This window comes from Musca domestica, unplaced genomic scaffold, assembly GCF_030504385.1.
Source record: "Musca domestica strain aabys unplaced genomic scaffold, Musca_domestica.polishedcontigs.V.1.1 1, whole genome shotgun sequence".
In the NCBI taxonomy this organism is placed as follows: domain Eukaryota; kingdom Metazoa; phylum Arthropoda; class Insecta; order Diptera; family Muscidae; genus Musca; species Musca domestica.
This window is the reverse complement of record NW_026712114.1, coordinates 31,963,368-31,990,327: the sequence shown is the minus strand read 5'-3', so window position 1 is coordinate 31,990,327 and position 26,960 is coordinate 31,963,368. Positions and strand designations below refer to the sequence as shown.

The following is a 26,960-nucleotide window of genomic DNA, read 5'->3' as shown; positions in this document are numbered from 1 at the left end:
CACGTTTTATGCTGTGATAGTCCTTTAAATAATTTGTTTAAAAAAATCCACGTTTTATGCTGTGATAGTCTTTTAAATAATTTGTTAAAAAATTAAAGTTTTCAGGTCTAATTGTCCTTTAAATATTTTGTTTAAAAAATTCCCGATTTAAATCCACGTTTCAGGTCCAATATTTCTTCAAATAATTTGTTTAAAAAATTCACGTTTTCAGGTCTAACAGTCCTTTAAATAATTTGTTTAAAGAATGCCCGATTTAAGGTCTAATATTTCCTCAAATCATTTGCTTAAAAAATTCACGTTTTCAGGTCAAATATTTCTTCAGATCATTTGCTTAAAAAATTCACGTTTTCAGGTCTAATAGTCCTTTAAATAATTTGTTTAAAAAATCCACGTTTTCAGGTCTAATAGTCCTTTAAATAATTTATTTAAAAAATCTACGTTTTCAGGTCTAATAGTCCTTTAAATAATCTAATAGACCTTTAAAAAATTTGTTTAAAAAATCCACGTTTTCAGATCTAATGGTCCTTTAAATAATTTGTTTAAAAAATCTCGTTTTCAGGTCTAAAAGTCATTTAAATAATTTGTTTAAGAAATCCACGTTTTCAGGTCTAATAGTCCTTTAAATAATTTATTTAAAATATCCACGTTTTCAGATCTAACATTCCTTTAAATAATTTGTTTAAAAAATGCACGTTTTCTGGTCTAATAGTCCTTTAAATAATTCGTTTAAAAATCCACGTTTTCAGGTCTAATAGTATTTTACATAATTTGTTTAAAAAATCCATGTTTTCAGGTCTAATAGTCCTTTGAATAATTTGTTTAAAAATCCACGTTTTCAAGTATAATAGTCTTTTAAATAATTTGTTAAAAAATCCACATTCTCAGGTCTAATTGTCTTTTAAATAATTTGTTTAAAAAATCCACGTTTTCAGGTCTAATAGTCCTTTAAATAATTTGTTTAAAAAATACAAGTTTTCAGGTCAAATAGTCTTTTAAGTAATTTGTTAAAAAAATTCACGTTTTCAGGTCTAATGGTCTTATAAATAATTTGTTTAAAAAATGCCCGATTTAAGGTCTAATAGTCTATTAAATACGTTTTTTTTTAAAATCCACGTTTCAGGTCTAATATTTCTTCAAATAATTTGTTTAAAAAATCCACGTTTTCAGGTCTAGAAGACATTTAAATATTTTTTTTTTTTAAATCCACGTTTTTAGATCTAATAGTCCTTTAAATATTTTTTTTTAATCCACGTTTTTAGATCTAAGAGTCCTTTAAATAATTTGTTTAAAAATCCACGTTTTATGCCGTGAAATCCTTTGAGTAATTTATTTTAAAATCAATGTTGAAGTATGAAGACCTTGTCATCGTCTGCAATGCTAATATTTTCCAGGTTTACTATAAAGATATTTTAATTTTATAATAAACGATCATAATGCCTAAATTCATTATAATCTCAGCAAATTAATTGTAAATAAGTTTTTTACCTTTTCTTTAAATTCAATATTTTTATCAGCTGAATCTGGAAAGATAAGGAAAATATTTTTTTGCAATTAAATATATTTTCACAGTGTATTCCAACTAATTTTCGGAAAAAAACACAATTTTCTTAGAATTGGCGCAACAAATGACCAAGCAAAGAACATAAAATGAAAATACAAAGCTTTAAATGGCAATGTTAATGGCAAATAAATGAATGCCGGACATGTGAGTAGTTAAACAATGGTGATAGAGAAAAAAAAACCAATTATTCGAATCCGAGAACAATGTCAAGTTCCTGTGACGCTTCAAGGTCTGAATGCAAGAACAACGGAAAAACATACAAAGCAATCAGCAAGTGTTGGACTATTTGTCGACGGTCAATATTAATGTGGAATTTGCCAGCATGGCATGAGGCGTATTGTGTCTTCTTCGTCTTATATTAATTTGGTTATGGTTTGGAATGGCTGCTGACGTATGAAGGAAGAAGATTTTTTTCATTTTTTGGCCAAATTTAATTACGGTCATTAGTTTTCTAAGTTTTGCGGAGAATTCATTCAGCTTAGTGGAATAATTCAAAAATTAATGCGACAGACATAATAATCGTAACTCGATTATACGCAACAATTATTCCATACGTATACATTACATTATGATTTTACCATTCATATTAAGCATACGCATTATTACAAAAAAGGACTTCTTAATATCAATCACACACTCCATGGCACCCCCCCAAGTAATAAATATTTCAACAACCCAGACGTGCTCGGCAGACATTTCGCTGAGCCATTCTCATTGTCATTGGGACATTTTCACTCGATTAAACATTGTCGAGCATCACATTTTTAAGATAAACATGTTATTGCCCACGTTAATTCAGATTATGACCTGAAATGAGGCGTAAAATCTGAAATTGACATACGTATGCATAGGCAAAGTCCATTAGAAACACATTGTTGAGTTAGAAAGGCGAACTTATTCTAGTCCTTGACGGAAGTTTAATAATTTGCATAGTCCAACCACCAGTTAAACCTGAGAAAATTTTGAGGGAGTAGAAAATGGAAGAAAGAAACTAATTAAAACTGACAACTTTTACAACTCTTAATCAGGCTGGCGTAATGGATCTCCACTTAAAGGCCACTTCCAATGACAATGTATATTGTGCAAAGGAATAAGTTTAATTAAATTAGTTTTAATAAAGTGGATGGATAAATGGCTTAAGTATTGTGTTAGAGCCGTAATGGAAAAATAGGGATAAATTGGCTTAATATTAGTAAATTATATGTACTTAACTAATACTTATAATAAGTAGTAGAGATTTTGCTAATCAGCAACATTTAGGAAAATGCAAATGGAAATTACCATTCGACTTTTTATACCCGCAGTCATATGGCTACATTATATATATCATTTGATACTATCAAATCGTGCCTCATCGAAATAACGGTTTTAGACCATAAGTCTCTTTGGGATATTTGGAGTCGATCTAGCGATGTCCATTTGTCCATCTATCTGTCTATCTGGTTGGCTGGCTGGGGCGCACAACAACTCTCGAAGGGAGTATCCGATTCGGTCCAAACTTGCTACATCGTAAAATTATTATCAAATTTAGATCGAGTTCGGAGATGGACAATATTGGTCCACTCCTTCTGGTACCTTTCCCACATATCGTCAAAATTTATAAAAAATACTGCACAGAAATGGAAAAGATACTCAGATTTTGCTCCAATTTTGCAAATCATAATATTTGCATCAGTGCTAGGTCAGCCGAGAAAATGATTAAAATTTTGAAAAATTGTAACTCTTATAAAATTTGATGTAAGAGTCCGATGGTCTTCGAATTAAACACATCACAATATTTTTACCAACCCATTTTCTGGTGTAAAGATGGTAGAGATCGGAATATTCCTTGTGGTACCTCCCCCACAAAGGGTCAAAGTCAAAACAACCAAAACGATCATAAAATGAGCATCCAGTTCTCTTCATATTTCATACATCCCATTATTTCTACTAACACAAGATCTGCTGTGTTGGTTGGGATATATCGGTTCACTCCTATTGGTACCTCCCCCACAAATGGTCAAAATGTTGAATATCAAGACAGCTCAAAAAATGCGAAATTAACATCCGATTCCATTTCAGGTCTAATAGTCTTTTACATAATTTGTTTTAAAAATCCACGTTTTCAGATCTACTAGTCCTTTAAATAATTTGTTTAAAAATCCACGTTTTCAGATCTAATAATCCTTTAAATAATTTGTTTAAAAAAAATCCACTTTTTCAGATCTAATAGTCCTTTAAATAATTTGTTTTAAAAATCCACGTTTTCAGATCTACTAGTCCTTTAAATAATTTGTTTAAAAATCCACGTTTTCAGATCTAATAATCCTTTAAATAATTTGTTTAAAAAAAATCCACTTTTTCAGATATAATAGTCCTTTAAATAATTTGTTTTAAAAATCCACGTTTTCAGATCTTGAATATCAATACAGCTCATAAAACGCGAAATTAACATCCGATTCCATTCAGATTTGGTACATCTCAATATTTCCATTAACACAAAATCTGTTATAAAGATGGTAGAAATCGGATCACTTCTTCTGGTGCCTCCCCCACATAGGGTTCAATATTTTGAAAAAAAAGCAGTAAAGAAAGTCTTAAAGTCGGGCGGGGCCGACTTTATGATACCCTACACCCCGATGCTAATTTAGTAGAGCTGCGCATAACAATTAAAAGATTTTATGGGAGAATTTAATCATACACCCTATGATTATAATTATAATTTAAAATTCAAAGGACTAAATATGCCGAAGCATTTGTATCTTTTAAATTTGGACTTCTATTGCCCATTTGGTGCAAAATTACTTTGAAATCAGATAAAAATATATATGGGAGCTATATCCAAATCGGAACCGATCTCGATAAAATTTGGCAAAGATATTTCTGAGCTGAATTTGATATATTTCCCTGAATATCGTTGTTACGTAGTGCATATTACGGCTGTGGATAACAAATATGACAAATCGGATGAACAGTATGTAAGGAGCTATAACTATATCTAAACCGATCTTCACCAAATTTGACATACTAGCTTCTAGACTCAATTCGGTCGTAAGTGCCAAATTTGATCCCATTTGTGCAAATATTAGACGTTTGGTGCACAATCAAAGGTAAATCGGACGAAGTTATATATGGGAGCTATATCCAAATCTGAACCGATCTCGATAAAATTTAGCAAAGGTATTTCTGAGCTGTATTTGATATATTTCCCCAAATATTGTTGTTACAGAGTGCATATTACGGCTGCGGAGGACAAAAATAACAAATCGGATGAACATTATATATGGGAGCTATAGCTATATCTGAACCGATTTCGATCAAATTTGGCATACTTATTTTCAGGTCCAATCTGATCGTACTCCATACTATTCGGACTGATATTACACGTTTGGTGGACAATAAAAGGCAAATCGGACGAAGATATATATGGGAGCTATATCTAAATTTTGACCAATTATCTCCAATTTCAATAGGGTTCGTCCTTGGGCTAAAAAAATAATTTCTGCAAAATTTCATCTAGATAGGGCAATAAATGCGAACTGTACTTTGTTTACAAATATACACGGACAGACGGACGGACGGACATGCATAAATCGACTCAGAATGTGATTCTATGCAGATCATCAGAAGGAACTATGGGTCTATCTCGTTTCCTTTTGCCTGTTACAAACAAATGCACAAAGACATAATACCCTGACCACCCTGTGGTGTAGGGTATAAAAAGGCTTAAAGAAAGCGAAATAAGCATCCAACTGTCTTCAAATTTCACACAGACAAACATTTTTTGCTAACACAAGATATGTTGTGAAGATGAGATATTATGCGCGCCCCTTCTGATACCTCACCCACAAAGGTCACAATATTCAATACGTTTATCTGTCATAACTTGCAAAACAAGTCAGCGATTCTTTTACAACTTCCTATATCCAAATATTTTTCTTAACTTGAAACCTGATAGGAATATTAAATTTCGCATAAAAATGGATATAAATGTTCGATGTTCTTGTAATTTATATATCATTTGATACGGCCAAATAGTGCCTAGTCGAAATAACGATTTGAGACCCTAAGTCTCTTTGGACCAAATCCATATCAGAACATTTCGAGTCGATCTAGCGATGTCCTTCCATCCGTTTAAACTTGGTACATCGTAATATTATTATCAAATTTAGATCGAGTTCGGAGGAGTTGCTAAATAAAGAATTGACGTTATTCTTAGATTTAAAGGCTAATTGATACTTGTCATTATTATAAATATTGGACTTGCAGAATCGCTCCGAAAGTCCATGTTTGTATGTAACTGGCTTGTATAACTTTTCCATTGCATCCCTCGTTTTGATTTTATTATTGTTTTTTGCGCCTTTTATAAGATCGCCAATAGTGTTTTTCGGGAAGTCGTTGTTTTGAAGGACATTACGTATTCGCTGTTCGTTTTTTTGATGAAATCGTTCGTCGCTTATGCTATGTACCATTTTAATAAAATTTACGGCTGTATTTATTTTTATTCGTCTTGGATGTTTTGAATAATAGTTGATAAGTCGTCCTGAAGCTGTCGGTTTTTGATACCAATCAAAGATCAGTTCATTGCCTTGTCTGATTATAAGGGCGTCCAAGTATGCTAGCTTTCCTCGTTCTTCGGTTTCGAGGGTAAACTGCACATTTCTATCATAGGAGTTTAAAACATTTAAAGTATTGTCAATTTCCGTTTTCTTTACAATACAAAATAGGTCGTCAACATATTTAATCAATATTTTTGGTTTTGTCATCAATTTTCCCATTGTAGCGTCCAATAACTTCTCCATTACGATATCCGCAATAATCGGTGACGCCGGAGATCCCATAGGAAGTCCTTTTTTCTTCATACACCTTGTTATCATACATAAAATATCTTGATTCTTTTAGAAGAAGGTCCTTCGGAATTTGTGTATGTGTTTTAATAATGTCCCATTTTTTTGTTATTGTCCTCAAAGCTAAATGCTGGGAAATAGCGATACAACGTCAAATGATAATAAGATTTCGTCCTCTTCAATTTTTACTTCTTTAATTCTGTCTTTTAGATCCAGCGCGTCTTTGATATTATAATTAGAATCCTTTGTCAAATGTTTTAAAATGTCGACGATGTATTTGGAAAGCTCATATGTTGGGGAGTTTATTGATGAACATATCGGTCTAAGTGGGTTTCCTTCTTTATGGATTTTGGGTAATCCGTAAATTCTTGGCGCAACTGCTGTGTTTGTACTCAGTTTGTTTTTTTCAAAAACAATTATGATATTCATTTTTAGTAATTTATCCGTCAATTTGTTGTTTTTATACCTAACACCACAAGGTGGTCAGGGTATTATGTCTTTGTGCATTTGTTTGTAACAGGCAGAAGGAAACGAGATAGACCCATAGTTCCTTTTGATGATCTGCATAGAATCACATTCTGAGTCGATTTATGCATGTCCGTCCGTCCGTCTGTCCGTCCGTCTGTCCGTCCGTCCGTCTGTCCATGTATTTTTGTAAACAAAGTACAGGTCGCATTTACTGCCCGATCCAGATGAAATTTTGCAAAGATCTTTTGTTTGGCCCAAGGACGAACCCTATTGAAATTGGAAATAATCGGTCAAAATTTAGATACAGCTCCCATATATATCTTCGTCCGATTTGCCTTTTATTGTGCACCAAACGTGTAATATCAGCCCGAATTGTATGGAATTTTGCATATACACCCAAATTAGGCCTGAAAATATGTATGCCAAATTTGATCGAAATCGGTTCAGATATAGCTATAGCTCCCATATATATTGTTCATCCGATTTGTTATTTTTGTCCACCGCCGCCATAATATGCACTATGCAACAACAATATTTGGGGAAATATATCAAATACAGCTCAGAAATACATTTGCTAAATTTTATCGAGATCGGTTCAGATTTGGATATAGCTCCCATATATAACTTCGTCCGATTTACCTTTTATTGTGCACCAAACGTCTAATATTTGTCCAAATGGGATGGAATTTGGCACTTACGACCGAATTGAGTCTAGAAGCTAGTATGTCAAATTTGGTGAAGATCGGTTCAGATATAGCTATAGCTTCCATATATATAATTCATCCGATTTGTTATATTTGTTACCCACAGCCGTAATATGCACTCCGTAACAACGATATTCTGGGAAATATATCAAATACAGCTCAGAAATATCTTTGCCAAATTTTATCGAGATCGGTTCAGATTTGGATATAGCTCCCATATATATATCTTTATCCGATTTCAAATTAATTGTGCACCAAATGGGCAATACAATGCCGAATTTAAAAGATACAAATGCTCCGGCATATTTAGTCCTTTGAACTTTAAGTTATAATTATAATCATAGCGTGTATGATTGAATTCTCCCATAAAAACTTTTGATTGTTATGTGGAGCTCTACTTAATTAGCAAAGTGGTGTAGGGTATCATAAAGTCGGCCCCGCCCGACTTGAAGACTTTCTTTACTGGTTATTTTGTAGGTTATAAGTTGGATCCCGTTTTAGTCGTCTATATAACTTTAAAAGAGATTGGGTTTAACATCATTATTGAACAATTTTGTTATTTTTGCTAAGTGAAAAATTAAATTTAACCACGTTATATACGAGTATTTATAATTTAGCTAAAATTTCACTTTCAACTCCCCCCCAAATAAATTCAAAATCCCCATAAATTCAAAATCTCCACACCAAAACTAAGCTTCTCTAACTAAGCATATTTAAAGGATTGCACACACACACATGCATACAAGATAAAGTCTGTCATTAGCTAAGCAACAACAACGTCAACCACAATTTTACATATCAAAGAGTAAATTCGGAGACTGTAGATCGAAACATCTGCTTACAAAGCAGCAGCCGCCAGCCAGCCAAATGTAACGAACGCCACCAAAATGGGTGGAATTTTAATTGAAAAGGGATTTTGTTGTGAATTTTATGTCCTGCTTTAATCAAAAATTCTGTAAACTAATTATGGTCTTATCAAAGGTTCGAATAATACGTTGTAGTTAATAATAATTTATGTTAATGTATTTTGTTGATGCTTGGATTAATAAAGAATTTGGCATACGCGACGTATGGGGGCCTCGTGCGGGTGTGTGTATTAATATTTTAAATATTAATTAATTGGTAATGTAATCGAAACATATTTCAATAATTTCGAAGCTTTCCATTTTGCTTTGTAATCCCATACTAATATGATTTCCGTAGCATAGAAGACAGAAGGTTTTTGGGGTATCCATGACGGAAAATAATTAAAAATTACAGGGTATAAGGCAAAGATGATGTGTTGCACATATGTAGGTATGTGTCAAGGGATTATGTATGTGTGACTGTGCTGCGAAAATGTGTTGTGTTATTCACAATTTGGTGAGCTTGCCAGATAAGAGGATAATATGTAATTAACTGCAAATAAGGTATAGACAACGAGTTATTAGCATCATTAGGAAGGTAACTGCGAACTTGAGCCTTGGAAAAATTGGGAACATTTTCTGCATTTAGTCTAACATTATTTTTGAGACGGGGAAACTGTGATCCCCATCACGAAAAAATATTCAGATCATTAGGTTCGTCTCGAAAGAGAAATAAACACAAACAAAATAAAAACTATCAGTAGATTTTTTGTGACAGATGCATACCTCAGCCAATGTTCGATTATTTAAATATATTGTGACTTCTGTTATGATTATTCAAATTGTTGACCTTCTTGAAGCAGATACCGAAGGGATGTGAAAATTTTTAAAAAAAATGTTGAAATGTTTGTGATTTGCCACATATAATCGACCAAAGTATTCCATTTTTATACCCTCCAACATTTTATGGTTTGTAACTCCTTGAAATATACATAATAGACCCTACAAAATATATATATTCAGGATAAGAGTAAAATTCTAAGAAGATTTAGAGATGTCCGACTGTCTGTCCGTTTGTCTATTGTAATCACGCTATCTTTCGAACGAATTAAGATAGAAGGCAAAAATGCATGCATAGTTTACAAGTAGGTAGGTTAAGTTCTTAAATGGGCCATGTCGGTCCACGTATAGCACCCATATAACCGTACCTCCCGATATTCGGTATTTTGATGGTTTAAGAAACGTTATTCACCGGAATCGTTTCAAATTTCGTATTGGAAGATCTTAAAGTGTACTACAACCTAGGAAAAAACATTTCGTATGCCGGTCAACGTTTTCGTATACCCCCCATATATCGGTACCTCCCGATATTTTCATGATTTCAGCGACATAATTTACCGGAATTATTTAAAAATTCGTATAATGGGTAGTAAAGCCTACGACAAAAAATCTCGGCCCGGCCAAACTTAGCTGACTTTTTACTTGTCATAATTCATCTAATATAGAAAAAAATTCGGTATGGGCTAAATTACAAGAAAATCCAGCATTTATATCCAATTTAATGCGAAATCACAAAATTTCATATTCATTTAAGGTTTCTGGTTGAGAGAAATATTTGGATATAGCAGTTGTAAAGTATCGCTGACTTGTTTCGCAAGTTATGACAGTTAAAAGTATAGAAAATTGTGATCCTTGAGGTGTCAGAAGGGGTTAGCAGATATATATCATCTTCACAACAGATCTTGTGTTAGCAAAAAATGTTTGTCTGTGTGAAATTCGAAGAGAGGTGGATGCTTACTTCGCTTTGTTTGAGCGTTTTATTTTTCAGAATCTTGAAGACTATGTGGGGGGAGGTAACAAAAGAAATGGCCCAATCGCTTACATCTTTATAACATACTAGCTGAACCCGGTGCGCTTCGCTACCCCTTTTGATTTTATATGCATTCCAAATTTTTTTTTACGAATATATGACGGTTAAAAAACAAAAATTAAAAATTAAAAAAAAAATATTGCACTACTTTAATGTGTAAATAAATAAAACCATTAGAAAAGCAGTGCCATGACATGCATACACAAAGGGTTTGTCCTTCGGATTTATTTATTTCATAGCAAATACCAAGCGTGCAGTAAACTGCAATCTTTTGAAGTTGAGTGGCATTTCTATTGCAAGTAGTGAATTCGAGGTAGCAACATACTTCCCTGTAAGAGTATATCAAATTAATTGTTGTGTAATTTTTTACTGTTAGCCTAAGGCGTTGTGTGTCAATGGTTCTTAATAAAATCATATCCCAATCTGATCCGATTTAAATATGATTTTAAAAAAATTACTTTTACACCAAATTCCGCCACACCCTTCATATTTCATTGAAATTGGTGCGTCAAATATGTGAAATCGGCCGAGAATATATATGGGAGCTATATCCAAATCTTAACTAATTTCCAATTAATTTTTCACATTTATTATTGTAACCAAATTCCGCCATACATTCTGAATTTCATTGGTATCGGTCATATACATCGTGTTTGGTGCATAACATGTATGAAATCGGCCGAAATATATATGTTTGCTATACCCAAACCTCAACTAATTTCAATATAATTTGGAGCTATAATCAAATCTGAGCATATTTGAATGTAATTTGTCAATTTTATTTTTGTACCAAATTTAGTCACTCATGGCGAATTTCATTAGAATCGGAAATACATATCGTGTTTTGTGCATCAAATATATGAAATCGGCGGAAAATATACATGGGAGTTATATCCAAATCTGAACCCATTTTAATATAATTTGACTAATTTATTTTCTAATCAAAATCCCGTTACATATTCCAAAAATTCGTTGAACATACATATCGTGTATGGTGCATAAAATACATGAAATCGGTCGAAAATATATATGAGAACTATATCCAAATCTGAACCGATTTTAATATAATTTGACAAATGTATATTCGTTTTAATTTCCGCTACACATTCCAAATTTCATTGATTAATTAGAGATACATAGCGTGTTTTGTGCACCAAATACATGAAATCGGCCAAAAATGTATATGGGAGCTATATCCAAATCTAAACCGATTTCAATATAATTTGGGAAATCAATATATTAGATAAAATCCATCACACGTTTCAAATTTCATTGAAATTGTTGATACATAGCGTGTTTGGTGCATCAAATGCTTGAAATCGGCCGAAAATATATGTGGGAGTTATATCCAAATCTGAACCGATATCAATATAATTTGACAAATTTATTTTCGGATCAAATCCCGTCATACATTCCAAATTTCATTGGAATCGAACATTCATATCGTGTTTGAAGCATCAAATGAACGAAATCGGCAGAAAATATATATGAGAGCTATATCCAAATCTGAACCGATTTCAATATAATTTTAAAAATGTATTTTCGGATCAAATCCCGTCACACATTCCGAATTTCATTGGAATCGAACATTCATATCGTGTTTGAGGCATCAAATGAACGAAATCGGTTGAAAATATATATGGGAGCTATATCCCAATCTGAACCGATTTCAATATAATTTGTCATACTTATTTTTGTTCCAAATTCCGTTACGCATTCCAAATTTGGAGACTGTATCTGTAATCGATCAATAGATATGTGCATATAAAATCTAAATTTTTGGGAGGTACCTCCGATTCTGATGCTATATCTCCAGTTCCAAGTGGAATTTCAAAAATGTATATAGCCTATGTTACTTTCAGGCGATGTTGCAGTATACATGGAAATTTTCAATAAAATCTGTTCAGCGGTTTTCGAGTCCATAAATTACAAACAAACAAACAAACAAACAAACATACAAACATTTTCCTCTTTTATAGATATAGATCTTGTGTTGATGGAAATATTGAGATGTACCAAGTCTGAATGGCATCGGATATTAATTTTGCGTTTTATGAGCTTCATGGATATTGAAAATGTTGACACTTTTTGTGTGGGAGACATCAGAAGGGGTGGACCATTATATCGCATCTTCATAACAGATCTTATGTTAGTAGAAATAATGGGATGTGTGAACTATGTTGGTTATTCAACATTTTGTGGGGGAAGTATCAGTAGGATCTTTACCATCTTTACAATAGATCTTGTGCTGACAGACATATTGAGATGTGTCAAATCTGAATGGAATTGGACCAAATCTAATGCTCCTTTCGAGAATTATCGTGCGCACAGCCAGCCTGGCAGACGGACGAATGGACATTGAAGAAGTTGCCAATATAGTCCAAACCTAGCACCTCGCAATAATAATTTATTTAGGTTCGATACGAAATGGACAATATTGGCCCATTTCTTCGGAACCTACTTCATAGAGGGTCAAACATTTGAATAATCATAAAGGCAGTCAAAATATATTTAAATATCCAACATTGGCTGAGGGTATACATCTATCGTCTGCAAAACCATCTGATACTTTTTAACTGGTTACCACAAATTCCAGAATGGAAAAATGTTTTCACTGCAGCCTGTGACAGAAAATTGTCTATGCAGGTCCAGGTCTTATTATTATGAAGTTTTTGCGACATTATTCACCGGAATTGTTTCAAGTTTCGTATTAATTAACTTAATGGCTATTACAAAAATTACCTATGAACATCCACGTTTTCGCGTGGATCCCAATGTAAAACAATTGTTAACGGTTTTTCTTTTTTTAGAAAATTTCCAAATTTGTTCCATTTGGTGGGGTGTATTCAAAGTTCGACCCGGACGAATTTACTGCTTTTTTACTTGTTTTAATACAACTCTCCATCCAAAGGGCACGAAATGCTCCGTCCGTTTTATTGAACGCCATCTATACTTCAATATTATTGATAGCCAAAGCTCTTTGTACTTTTAGATGATAGAACGGCAGTGGTATTTAGTGCCAAGGTAGGTTCAGGTTTTTGTACAGCCAAAAAAAATATCCCCTTAATTCTAGGTTTTGGTACAGCCTCAGATTGGAAAAATTTCAATATAGGCCCATGTTTTCGTACATAGGACAGTATTTATAAATAGGAAGCACAATATTAACATACATAGGACAGTATTAATAAGTAGGAAGTCATAATTTAACATTTCCCTGCAGTCATCTCCGTCCAAAAAGTATCTCTAGAAGTCCAGGACTTCCTTCGGTTTTCGTAGTCCTCTGATTCCAAAAAAATATATATATATATACAATAGGTTAATGTAGCCCTTTAGTTCCATAATATTTTCTGCAACGAAAATTGTTCTCATAAGTCCGTGTTTTGTGATTCTTGGGCGTCCGTTGTATTGTACGCCTATACTTCAATATTGATGTTGTCACAAAACAACGTTTTCAACGTTTTCAAGTCCACTTTTTCTAGTTCAAAATATAAAGCATCCTCTTATGCTCATAAACAATCATGCATCCAAAAACTATCAACAATTGCCACAGTTTTTAAATATTTCACCCCCAAACACCCCTCTGTTCTCAAAATAATTGAAAATCTTAATTTAATTTCCAAATCCCAAGATAACCCAGTGAGTGACACTCACATCCACAAAAGAGCAAATGCTATAAATGGCACAGCAAACAACGAAACTACCAACAAAATCACATGTGAGCAATTTTGTATTTCTAATATCTTCATATTTTGTTTGTTTTTTTAGCCATTAAAGAAAAACCACAAAATTTTTCTTGCTTCCAAAACCAACCAACCTCCCACATTCCGATTCTAAGCACATTTTCACAAGTCCTCTCCCGCTCCACCGTTTAGCAAAACAGTGAGAGCGAGAGAGGGAGAGAGTGTGCGAGTGTGATATAATTTTGCTTACACAAACAAAAAATAACGGTAGCTACACAAATTACAATGGCAATTTTTGTAGCAAGAGAGGGGTGGAGACACCAAATAATCCCCTTTCACTTCACCCCCCAAAACAACCCCATCTATTCCGGTGGCTCACAAGCAAAATTAAAATAAAATCAAATGAAATATCCCTGACTTTCGTTATTTTCTTTATTTCGTTTCTTTACATTCTTTTTTCGCTTTAAATGTTTTGATTTGCCCATCATCACATCGAGGAGGAAGGAAATGACTTTGGTGTATGGAGAAACATCACATCACAGAGATGAATGAGAGAATGTGAAAATGAGAGTGTTTCATAACTGAGCACAGAATCTATGGCGGAGAATCGCGTTGAGTGTGACTGGGAGATGAGAGATTTTCTTTTCTTTTCCTTTTTTTCTTTTGATTATATTTTATGTTATGACTTTTCGTCTACTACAACGGCGCGACAAAAGCAACAACAACAATGACGACATAATGTTTATGTAACAAAGTATCGTAAACTAGCACGTGCTTACTCTTCGTGGCACACAATGCCAATACAAATGCAAAATCGCACGCATACACACAACTAAAACTCTTATCACACACACACAAACACAATGAAATCGAATTGCCTAAAGTATGAGGAGGTTCTAAAAAGGCGGTTAACTTTCTTCACACACACACACACAAAAGGGATGACGTCAGGAGATTAACTTAAATCCAACGACCATGTTGTCTACTGCAATAGTTTCAGCCCTGTTGGGGATATTGTTTTTATTCGATTGTCTTGAAATTGTGCCTTACGGCGGCGCTACTCTGAATTGTCCTCCAAGCAAAATTGGCAATGACAGCGGTGGTGTCTGTGAAGGTAGACGACGATGTTTGACATTAGTCATGTGCCAAAAAATATGCCTTTTGGAAGAAACAAATATTTAGACAGGGGGCATGAATTCATTTTTTATTGCATAACGTAGTCAGACAAACGGCGGACTTGATGTCTCGCGTATGAGTTTTAAGGACTTATACTCTTTCACTCATTTTTAAGCTTTTGGTATTGAAATAATTTCAGAACATTTTTACGGACCATCATGTACTTTTTGGCTCGCTGACCTCACGAATGTCACCAGGGTCTACATTTTCGTACATCCCTTTGGTTTTAAAAATTGGGAGACCACGTTTTATGCCCACGCCTTTATAAAACCCCAAAATCTTGTTACCAAAGATCCAGACAATTTTAACCACAGCACTATGGTTTTTTTAGGTTTATTTTGGCATAAACTCTAATTTTAAAGCTATTGAATTGAAATTTGGTTTGTATTCATTTTTTACGCCCCCCAAGATGCCCTACGAATTTTCATATGATTTGGGGCACTATTTCATATAGCTGCTATATAGCCGATCTGGCCGATTTGACCCAACTTTTTTGTTTATGAAGCTATTGAATTGAAATTTGTTTTGTATTCAGTTTATATGCCCCCAAGATGACCTACCAATTTTCATATGATTTGGGGCACTACTTCATATAGCTGCTATATAGCCGATCTGGCCGATTTCACCCAACTTTTTTGTTTATGAAGCTGTTGAATTGAAATTTGGTTTGTATTCATTTTTTACGCCCCCCAAGATGCCCTACGAATTTTCATATGATTTGGGGCACTATTTCATATAGCTGCTATATAGCCGATCTGGCCGATTTGACCCAACTTTTTTTTTATGAAGCTATTGAATTAAAATTTGGTTTGTATTAATTTTTTATGCCCCCAAGATGACCTACCAATTTTCATATGATTTGGGGCACTATTTCATATAGCTGCTATATAGCCGATTTGACCCAACTTTTTTGTTTATGAACATTTTTTATTCTCCCAAGATGAAACATATATGGGGAAACATATTGCTCATTCATTACTATAATTATACTTTTGCTAAACCATTTTGAATGTTTAGTTTTAAATCGCTCTAGTTTACGGTTGCACTTTGGCAAATGCTTTTTTATATAATTTACAAAATTTTTAACCTGTTTTGATATCAAACGCATTTGGTCTTCATTTAAAGTGATATTATTGATATTCTGTACCACATATTTTACTAGTGCATCTTCTGAGCGATTGTTGCTGCTCCAAATTTCAATAAGCGCTGCATGGGCAAACACGTGTTTATCTGCAAAACACGTGTTGGCACAAAATAGAACAAAAAAGGCTAGTTACTCATTAATTAACACACTTTTGTTAATAACTTGGCATTTATACCTTTTTGCAATGCTTTGCCATTCACAAGTTACACTCCACGGAACACAGCTACAATTTATAGATTTTATATAAAGCTATACATAAACGAAACATTTCACAGTATTACAACAACAGACAATTATGACAAAAAGGGCACCTCGTCTTAATTTTACATACCTGCACTAACGTTTTCCATAATTACACATTTTATTTTTTTTCAATTTTGTCAAATCAGAAGCACTTGAACTTAGCTGATCTTTACCGCCAGTTGTACCAAAACAAAGTGACTTTCAAACAGCTGACTTTAAAAGCTCGCCAGCAAAAAAGGGTTGCCACCCGAATTGATATAAAACATTTTTTTTTTCTAATATGGGTATCTACATTTAGGAAATCAGTTAAATTTCAAAATATGAAACCAAAAAAAAAAAAATGACTTTATGCCAAAAATCATGCTTTTTACCCATAGTGCACAGGTCCGAATTTTTGTATAGCTCTTTTATTGCAAAATAATGGTCATTTTGAGATACGTTTTAGTGCAGTATTTAGGTTCCAAAAATTGTCACCATCAATCCACATTTTTATATCCTCAGCCACATGGCAAGAGATGGTATATATCATTTGATATGCCTCATCGAAATAATGGTTTTAGACCTTAGGTATCTTTGGACCAAATCCTGTTCAATATTTAAAGGCGTCCCTCCGTCTGTCTGGCTGGTGCGCACGACAACTCTCAAATGCAGTGTCCGAATTGGCCCAAACTTAGTATATCGTAATATTATTACCAAACTTAGATCAAGGTCGGAGATGGTCAATATCGGTCCACCCCTTCTGGTACCTCCACCACAAAAGGTCAACATTTTTACGGCCCAGTCCTTCGGTACATAAAAGGGTCAAAAACGATCATAAAATGAGAATTTAGCATCCAAATCGCTTCAAAGCAAGTCATCTAACGAATTAAGATAGGAAGCTAAACTTTTGCCCAGATCAGTCGTTTATCTGCAGGCAGATCAAGTTCGAAGATGGGCTATATTGGTCCACGATATCGTATAGTCCTCAATTAACGGTACCCCCCGATATTTCGTATTTTGATTTGAATTTTTCGGTGGAATTGGGTTAAATTCAACAGAAGGAGCTCTTTGTGAGTACTTTACCCCCTGAAAGAGAATTGTCTATATAGTTCCACGATATCATATACCCCCTATAACTGCACCTCCCGATATTCGGTATTTTGATGATGATAGCCACATTTTCCATTGTCTAAAATTCTACAGAAGGAGTTCTTTGTGTTTACTGAAAGGTCCACGATATAGTATATCCCCATACAACGGTTTTCATTTGAGGGGTATTTTCCGACGTATTGTCAACTTAGGCTCAAGTTTTGGTAAAAAAGCATTTTAAACAAATTTTTTTGTTTTTGGAAATTGGAAATTTTGGATTTGGAAGAAAAATAGTTTATTTTTTTCACTATGGATTTTTTTTAAATATAGCCAAATCGGCTGGCTTCACACGTAACACCTTTGAAGATTTTTTAAAATAGTCGTTAAATGATTACGTTAAAAAATATGTGTTAAATATGTTGCTAGGATCTTCAAAATGGAAACACATTTAATATTTTTTTGTATATGTGTTTGCTGTCCATTAAGATTTCAAAATATCAAATTAAAGTCGCTTCCGCCAGGACGTTGTGAATGCCTATTTATCCAATATTGCTGTTTGGCCAATTTACATGCAACTCGATAGAAAACTTTATCTCAACCTTTTAAATACCGATAATCTGGAGGTCTCTTTAAATGAAACCGTTAACTAAACATGCTCGGATGGTTTTCCGACACAAAATTCAAATTTCAGTGCCAATCAATTTATACCAAATAATGAGCTGTCACTGGAATAATTTTAACAACTGTCGGACGATTGGCTTAGAAATGACATCAATCTGAAGTTGGTTGCAGTTTTTTCATATCACCCTGTATATGGACGCTAGTCCGAAACATGAACCTACATTGAAAATATGACCAGGTCCCTTGCAATAACCAAAATCAGGGATATCGTTATATAACTGCTGTTCCAAAAGGTATACAATTTTTTTATATATATAATTTTTTTGTAAAAAGCGTTTCTACATAAAAAACCCAAAATGGCAAAATTTGGCAAAATTAAATGGATTTGAAACGAATTTGGCAATTTTCAAAAAATATATATCCGTTGAAAATTCTTTTAAAATCTTAAAAATACCGATTGCTCTTTTGGTGTCTATACGACGACGTGGACCTCAAAATACCAAATATAGGGAGGTACCATTATATGGGAGCTATACCAAAATGTGGACCTGCACAGACATTACGAATATCAAATACCTAATTTGGAATGATACCGGTGAATAATGTCGCTAAAACCATCAAAGTACCGAATATCGGGAGGTACCTTTATATGGGGGCTATACGAAGGCGTGGACCTGCACAGACAATTTTCTGACACAGACTGTATTATTCATTACGAATTTCAAATGCCAATTTTGAAATCATTCAGGTGAATAATATCGCTAAAGTCATCAAAATACCGAATATGGGGAGGTACCTTTATATGGGGGCTATACGAAGGCCTGCACAGACAATCTCCTGTCATAGGCTGTCCCTGGGGGGTACCGTTAATGGGGGCTATACGAAGACGTGGACCTGCACAGACAATCTCCTGTCATAAGCTGTAATATCCATTACGAACGTCAAATACCAAATTTTCAAGCTACTTAATTTCGTTCGGAAGCTAGAGTGATTTTCACAGACGGATAGACGGACGGTCGGACATCGCTAAATCGACATAGAATGCTGATCAAGAATATATATACATGTCTAAAACGGTATCTAAAATGTATATTTCGAGGTGCTACAAACAATATGACAAACTTAGTATATCCTCCATACTATGATGGAGGACATAATGAAAAATTAAAACTAAAAAAAAATTTTAAAAATTGAAAAAAAATAGTTGGGCCCGGATCTTGAACCGATCTGGGATCAATAATTACGATAATATTAAAATTAAAAGATAATCCTTACAAATCTTATTGACCAAAAATTGATTATTCTTCAGTCTTATTATGGTCTGATATATATAATGTATATCAATTTGCTAAACAGCGCATTTCGGAAAAAATAAACAAAATTTTTTTTATTTAAAATCTTTCAGTTCTACTGTTGGTCGCAATTTTGAACGGCCTATAGTACATCGTCGACTATGTCCTTTTGTATTTGTATTATTTTTGTCCTCTTTAATTGTTTTATAATATTTGGAACCAAATCTACCGGATGTTGTTTATGTTGAAAGGCTATAATGGTTTAACTTTACCAATCAAATTTCCCACTCACAACATACCGCTATCCTAATACGAACAACGACAAAAATCGTAAAATGCTGTAACAAACAAAAAACATGCCTGCCAACCACGTATTGAGGGCAATGTCGGCCAACTACAATTTACCAATGTGAGTGTGTATGTGTGAGTAGAACAAATAAGAGAGTAACAAACAGAATTGAAAGAAAGAAAGAAAGGCTGAGAAAAAAGGAGTCCTATAGAAGAAAGTGCCAAAACGAAAAACAAGACGACAACAACAACAAATTATAATAGTTATTTTCGAGTAAGCAAATTCTACTATTACTCCACCGACCGAGCAGCTCATGCTGTTAATAAAAGCTCCGAAATCAAGATGAATCACGCGATTTTTCGTTTAAGCGATTTTTTTTTCTGCTGTCTTTTCAACAAAAATATTTTCATGATAAACGAATGATGACAACGTAAGCGTAACATATATAAAAATAAAAAAAATTGTAACTGGTTTTTGGTTAAAAAGAAAAAATCACTGCACTTACTCTTTAAATCATGTGGTGAAACTATTATCCAATGATATTTCTCTGAAACATTTTTTCTCTAATTTTTTTTTACAATTCTTAAGACTGAATGAAAATCAATATTTTCTTCTTTTTGGCCAAACAAAATGCGCCTTTTGTAACACAATTTAAGATTCAATTTCTTTTTTCAAATATTTTATTATATCCTTTTTAATTTGAGTTTAGATCATCACCATCATCACAAAATGGATTTTTTTCCTTTTTTCAACATTTACTTTTTCTGCCAAATAAAAATTTAAAACTTTTTCATATGCCTTCTCTTTTGGTTTACTTTTTTCTATATATTATTCCTTTTTTTTTTTTGGAAGCAACCGAACATGAAACTACCAAGAAGACACTCTGTGATTTCAGCACTTTTTTTATTGTATTAAAGGAATGAACGAAAAGCGAGACGACACCGTATGAACCGCGCGATTACCGTTAACGCTGAGTGTGAAAGTCGAACTGAAAAACCTCAGCAAATTCTCTGGCACACTCAAGGGATGACAGATAGACAGACAGACAAACCCTTCGCCATAGGGATGCTCTCTGTCTCTCGCTCTCTCAATTCGATGGCAGAAAATTGCGGTACATTTTTTAGATGGTTCTCTTTCTCAGCAGTTAAGGTGTTTTGTTTGAAATAAATGCACATGGTCTTAGAGGCAAAGGCGCATGTGCCAATTACATGTGACAGCTGCCAGTGTAAGGTGTAGGCAGGTCTTCACCTCCAACCCCCCGCCCCCCTTTGGAGGATTGTTTGTTTGTTTCTTACGCTTCTTTGTTGATAGTTGCAAAACACACAGGGTGTCATCTCAGTGTGGAGCTTAGAATAAATGAAATTAGGTCATTACGTACGGCTTTAGTGTAATTTGTGGTCTAGCACAGTGGACGAAAAAGCGCAATTTGGTGGGAATGCCAAGCTATATATTTAATGAGTTTAATAGTGTACGGTCAAATAGTGTATGATCGTCACCGGCTACGAGGGTGGTCCAGCCTAACCGTCATGTCCCCGATAAAGCTCCCGTCCGACAATTACATTCCAAATAGAAATCCTGTTCAAATCGACCATTATCTCCGAAATAATTGTCCAGACCGGCCATTACCTCCCAGACAAAAGTTCTGAACAGACATTATCCCCCAGGTAATGAGCCTGGCCGGTCATAATAATGCAGATAATGTTTCTAACAGGTCATTATCTTCGAGATAATAATTCTTTTCTGTCATTTTCTATAAAAAAAATAATAGTCCTGACCAGGCATCATCTCCCAGATAATGGTTTGAGTTGCATTATCTTTCAGATAATGTTTCTTACCGGCCCTCATCTCCGAGATAATGGTTATTTCCCTCTATTTTATTCAAAATAATGGTCTTGACTTGTCACTTTATCCAAGATAAAATTCCTGATCTGCCATTATTTCCAAGACGAAGGTCCTGATCGGTCATTATCTTCCAAATAATGTATCGTTATCCCCCAGATAATGATTCTTATAGGCCATTATCTTCCAAATAATTTATCATTATCTCCCAGATGATGGTCCTGTCCGTCCATTATTTCCCAGATAATGGCCCTGGCATTTTATCTATTATTATCTCCCGGTCAGGACACTTAACTGGGAGACATTAAGTGGCTAGGGTCATTATCTGGGAGAAAATATTAATTATTTGGAATATAATTTGGAAATCACGACCATTATCTGGGAGTTAAAGACCGACCAGACCATTATCTCTCAGATAATGGTCCTTAGAGGTCAATATCTTCCAGATAATGGTCCTTACCGGCTATTATCTTCCAGATAATGGTCCTGACCGGCTATTATCATCCAGATAATGGTCCTGACCGGCTATTATTTTCCAGATAATGGTTCTGGTCAGCCATTATCTTCCAGATAATGGTCTGGCCGGTCATTAACTCCCAGATAATGGTCGTGATTTCCAAATTATCTTCCAAATAATTAATATTTTCTCCCAGATAATGACCCTAGCCACTTAATGTCTCCCAGTTAAGTGTCCTGACCGGCTATTATCTCCCAGATAATGGTACTAGCCAGTCATTATCTCTCAGATAATGATCATTTCAGGCTATTATCTCCCAAATAATGGTCTTGTCCGGCCATTTTCTCTTAGATAATTGTCCTTACACCACGTTATCTTCCCAATAATAGGCCTGATCGGACACTATCTCCGAGATAATGGTTCTGGCTGATCGGCCACTATCTCTCAGCTTATGGGGCCTGCCCCATTATCTCCAAGATAATGATCCTGATCGTTTACCATCTCCGAGATAAAAGTCCATTATTTCAACCATTCGGACAAGAATATTGACTCACAGATAATAATCAGTATTTGTTTCAAGATAAGCTCGGAACTCTAGAAAAATGAGATGATTGCTAACCATTATCTAATGAATAATGTTTCTAACCCGCCATTATATGCGAGAAAATGGTTCTGTTAATGTTCTCCCAAATAATGGTGATGTCCGACTATTATCACAAAGATAATAATCCTTATGGACATTTTATAATGGTCCTGAATAACCAATGATCCTGGCCGTCCATTATCTCAGAGATGGTTCTATGTGCCTAATATATCCAATACATTTTTTCAGGTCTTCATTCAAGATCATTAGCTCGGATGTCTAGAACACTGAGATGATTGCTAACCATTATCTCATGATTAATGTTTCTAACCCGCCATTATCTGCAAGATTATGGTTCTGTTAACTTTCTCCCAAATAATAGTGATCTCCGACCATTATTACAAAGATAATAATCCTTATGGGCATTTTATAATGGTCCTGAATAACCAATGATCCTGGCCGCCTATTATCTCAGAGATGGTCCTATGTGCCTAATATATCCAATAAATTTTTTCAGATCTTCATTCAAGATCATTAGCTCGGAAGTCCAGACCACTGAAATGATTGCTAACCATTATCTCATGAATAATGTTTCTAACCCGCCATTACCTGCGAGATTATGGTTCTGTTAACTTTCTCCCAAATAATAGTGATCTCCGACCATTATGTCCTGAATAACCAATGATCCTGGCCGTCTGAGATAATAGAGAGATTTTCCTATGTGCCTAATATATCGAATAAAATTGTTCAGACCTGCGATTATCAGAAATAATGGCCCAGATCTGACATTATTTCCTAGATAATTGTCCTGATCTGCCAAATTATCGTATATAATATTCTAACAGTCTTTTTCCCACAATTAAACCATCTTACCTTTCGATATGTAAGAGCTTCTCCTTATAATGGTATAGAGTATCAAAATATAATGAATTTGTGAGACACATCGATCTCTCTTATCAATAATTGTATATGCATTCGAATCCATTCTAACATTGCTCAATTGAACTTTAACACAAATTTGACAAAACGACGTCTTAAACTAAGATAACTTAGAAGCTATTGACCGATTTAAGAGGAAACAACAGAAATTGTTTGAATGTGAAGGTTCCTACAAAGAAGACCAGCATTTAAAATATTCTGATAACCTTTTTGCCTAAGATTGAAAAATTGGCGAAACCAAAGGCTCCCGTATAAATAGCCGTACATTTGGAAAATATTTAGTTTTAAAATTAAATTCTTCAAATCTAGTTGTGCTCAGGTGTTGTGACTGGCAATCGTACCTCGCGTATATTATGTTTCGTTTTTTAATATTTTGTGCTCTCTTATTGGTTGTCCCACAACAAGGATGGACCCTCGCAACGGGCGATTTAACACCAGAACACCCCCCGGATGTAATACGCCGTGCCAAATCCGCTGAAATGTTCAAATACATGAATCAATCGGCCGATCCCTGTGAGGACTTTTATCAATACGCCTGTGGCAACTTTGCCAAACACAATCCAGTGACCGAAGATAATCCAGCCATTGGCATTGGCGAAGTATTGTCAGAGAAAATGAATGTCCGAGTAAGGGGTGAATTGGAGACCGACTATCCCACCGACACCAAAGCCTATACAAATGTTAAGAATTTCTTTAAATCATGTCTGAAAATCCAGCATTCTCTGGATGAGGAGTACAACGAAGAGCTGAGGGAAGTTGTTAGTGCATTTGGAGAAATGCCGCTGTTAGTTGGCGATTCATGGCGCGAAGAGGATTTTGATTGGGTCAAGGTTTTGGCACAAATGATTTACAAAACTGGCCAGGAGTTGTTGTTCAATGTCATGGTTCTACCCGATTTTAGTGACAACACCATTAATCGTGTCATCTTTGGAGAGCCACGTCTTCCCATGCAAAATCCCGAAGTTTACACCGGCGAGGCATTTGCCGATAGCCGAGAGAGGATCATTGAATATTCGACATATTATTTGCACAACTATTTCGGAGTGAACGAATCGATGGCCACGCAAATTGCATGGGAAATTTTGAATTTCGAAATTTCTCTGGCCCATGGCATGGATGATCCCAAGGCCGGTCACCAGCCATCGGAAATGTTTACCCTGATGGATATGGATGAAATGGAACAAAACTACAAAAATATGGGTGATCTAAGGCAATTGATACATGACATCATGGGTAGCACTGACATCGACGAGGTTTACGTCCAGGTGTCATATTTGGATCATGTTCGAGATATCCTCAAGAAAACCCCCAAGCGTATTGTGGCAAATTATCTGTTCTTCTCCTACATGGCTGATTATATGGTCGAACCGAAAACCGAAGACAACGAGGTAGTGGAATACTGCATAGAAAAGACCAAGTCGTATTTCTACAAAGTTATGGACAACATGGTCTATCGCAAGTACATTCCCCAAAACACCGAACGGACATTATACCAAATTTGGAGAGAGCTAAAGACAGCGTTCCTGGATATTTTGTACTCACCACGTCTGGATTGGATACGTGACGATACCAAAAAGGAGGCTGTGGAAAAGCTAAAACAAATGAAATTGAAAATACTCTCCTATGAACATCCCAAAGATGTTGCGGATGTGGAGAAAATGGATATAAGTGATCAGCATTTTGTTCGAAACATCGATGAAATACGTCGGACGAGGGGTGAGAAGGCAAGGGCCAAACTGAATGAACCACCCAAGGCCTTGCAGATGGGTGCAGAAGCCTCCACAACGCCCTATTACAATCCATTCGAAAATATGGTTTACATGCCGGTGAGTTTCCTTCAACCCTACTATGCCTGGTCCACGGAGTTCCCATCGGCCTACAATTTTGCCTTTTTGGGTTTCTTTGTGTCACACGAACTGGTTCATGGCTTCGACAACAGTGGTCGCAATTTTGATGCCAAGGGTAATGCACGAAATTGGTGGGACGCCACCACGGATCAGGTGTTCCGTGAACGCAGCAAATGTTTTATAAATCAATACAAAAATCTGGTTTATTTCGGCCATCATTTACCCGAAATGCCGTCACAAGCTGAGAATATAGCCGATGGCGGTGGTGTGCGCTTGGCATATGAAGCTTATCTCAGCTGGTATCGCAAACATGCCCAAGACGATGAGAGGCTCGCATTGCCTGATCTAAGCAGTTACACACACAAACAACTATTTTTTGTTTCGTACGCTCAGGTATGGTGTTCGAATTATGCTGAGATTTATATAGCCAATCAGCTGGCCGATACCCATACACCGAATCAGCTGCGTGACATTGGACCTTTGGCTAATTTCGATGAATTCGCCAAGGCCTTCAATTGCCCCGAGGGTAGCTATATGAATCCGTCGAATAAGTGTATGATTTATTAATTAATTTGTTTTGAGTTTTGCTGTTGTAAATAAAATTGGAGAAACATATTTATATTGACCTTTCTATACTTTCAGCCATATAGCTAGAGGGAGTATATATCATTTTATACGGCCAAAACGTGCCTCATAGACCCAAGGTCTCTTTGGACCAGATCCGTTTCAGGACATTTAGAGTCGATCTAGCAATGTCCTTCCGCCTGAAGGGAGTTTATCGAAGGCAAATCGGAATTTTGTGCAAACTTGCTGCATCCTAGTATTATTATCAAACTTAGATCGAGTTCGAAGATGGGCAATATTATTCCGCTCCTTCTGGTACCTCCCGCACAAAAGGTCGAAACTTTAAAAAAAATATTTTACTATAAAGAAAGAGAACAAGATCTGTTATAAAGATGGTAGAGATCGAACCATTCCTTGTGTACCTATCCCATAAAGGGTCAAAGTATTGAGTAACCAAAACGATCATAAAATCCGAAATAAGTATCCGGTTCTCTTCATATTTCACGCATCCCATTAGTGTCTATCGTTAGAGCACTCCAGCAATTAAATGCGAATTAATCTTTTGTGTCTCGAACCATCGCTCGTTACCGTAATACTGGTAGCGTAGTCCGACGTCAAGGATGTGGAACAGCAACATCAGCAGAAATGGTTCGACATGTAGAGAAGCGACTTGATCGAATCCCGCGTCGCAGTGACCGAAAAATGGCTCGTGGGCTGAACATGTTGCAATATTCCATTCGGCAAATATTGAAAAATGAGCTCGGGTTAAAGCCATTGAAATTCCAAAAAGTGCAAGAACTTACACCGCAGCTGAAAGAAAATAGGCTTAAGAGTTGCTTCGCATTAAATTATTCTAAAATGTAATGCTATTTCCGACATTTTTTGCTTAAATTCAATAAAATTTAAGAAAAGGTAAAAAGTATGGCTTTTGACTTTGTAGCTGT

General features: G+C 35.1%; 2 protein-coding genes across 2 annotated transcripts in view; one reads left to right on the top strand and one right to left on the bottom strand.

Annotated features, from left to right (window-relative positions):
• Nucleotides 1–20,769, bottom strand: part of LOC101900656 (mucin-5AC) — a 275,856-nt gene extending 255,087 nt beyond the window's left edge. Inside the window, exons 1-2 of the mRNA XM_059121734.1 lie at nt 20,293–20,769; nt 1,486–1,520 (exon numbers count right to left, since the gene is read on the bottom strand). The gene's annotated coding sequence lies outside the window, so the exon portion shown is untranslated. The remainder of the gene's footprint in view (nt 1–1,485; nt 1,521–20,292) is intronic.
• Nucleotides 20,770–23,881: 3,112 nt separating this feature from the next.
• Nucleotides 23,882–26,067, top strand: LOC101890657 (neprilysin-4). Its single transcript, XM_005183387.4, has one exon. It carries the CDS (start codon nt 23,959–23,961, stop codon nt 26,017–26,019), a length of 2,061 nt encoding a protein of 686 aa, XP_005183444.4. The 5' UTR covers nt 23,882–23,958; the 3' UTR covers nt 26,020–26,067.
• The last annotated feature ends 893 nt before the right edge of the window (nt 26,068–26,960 follow it).

Bases quoted from the DNA above. Each gene is read 5' to 3' on its own strand.
- LOC101890657 (XM_005183387.4), top strand. From the start codon at position 23,959: ATGTTTCGTTTTTTAATATTTTGTGCTCTCTTATTGGTTGTCCCACAA.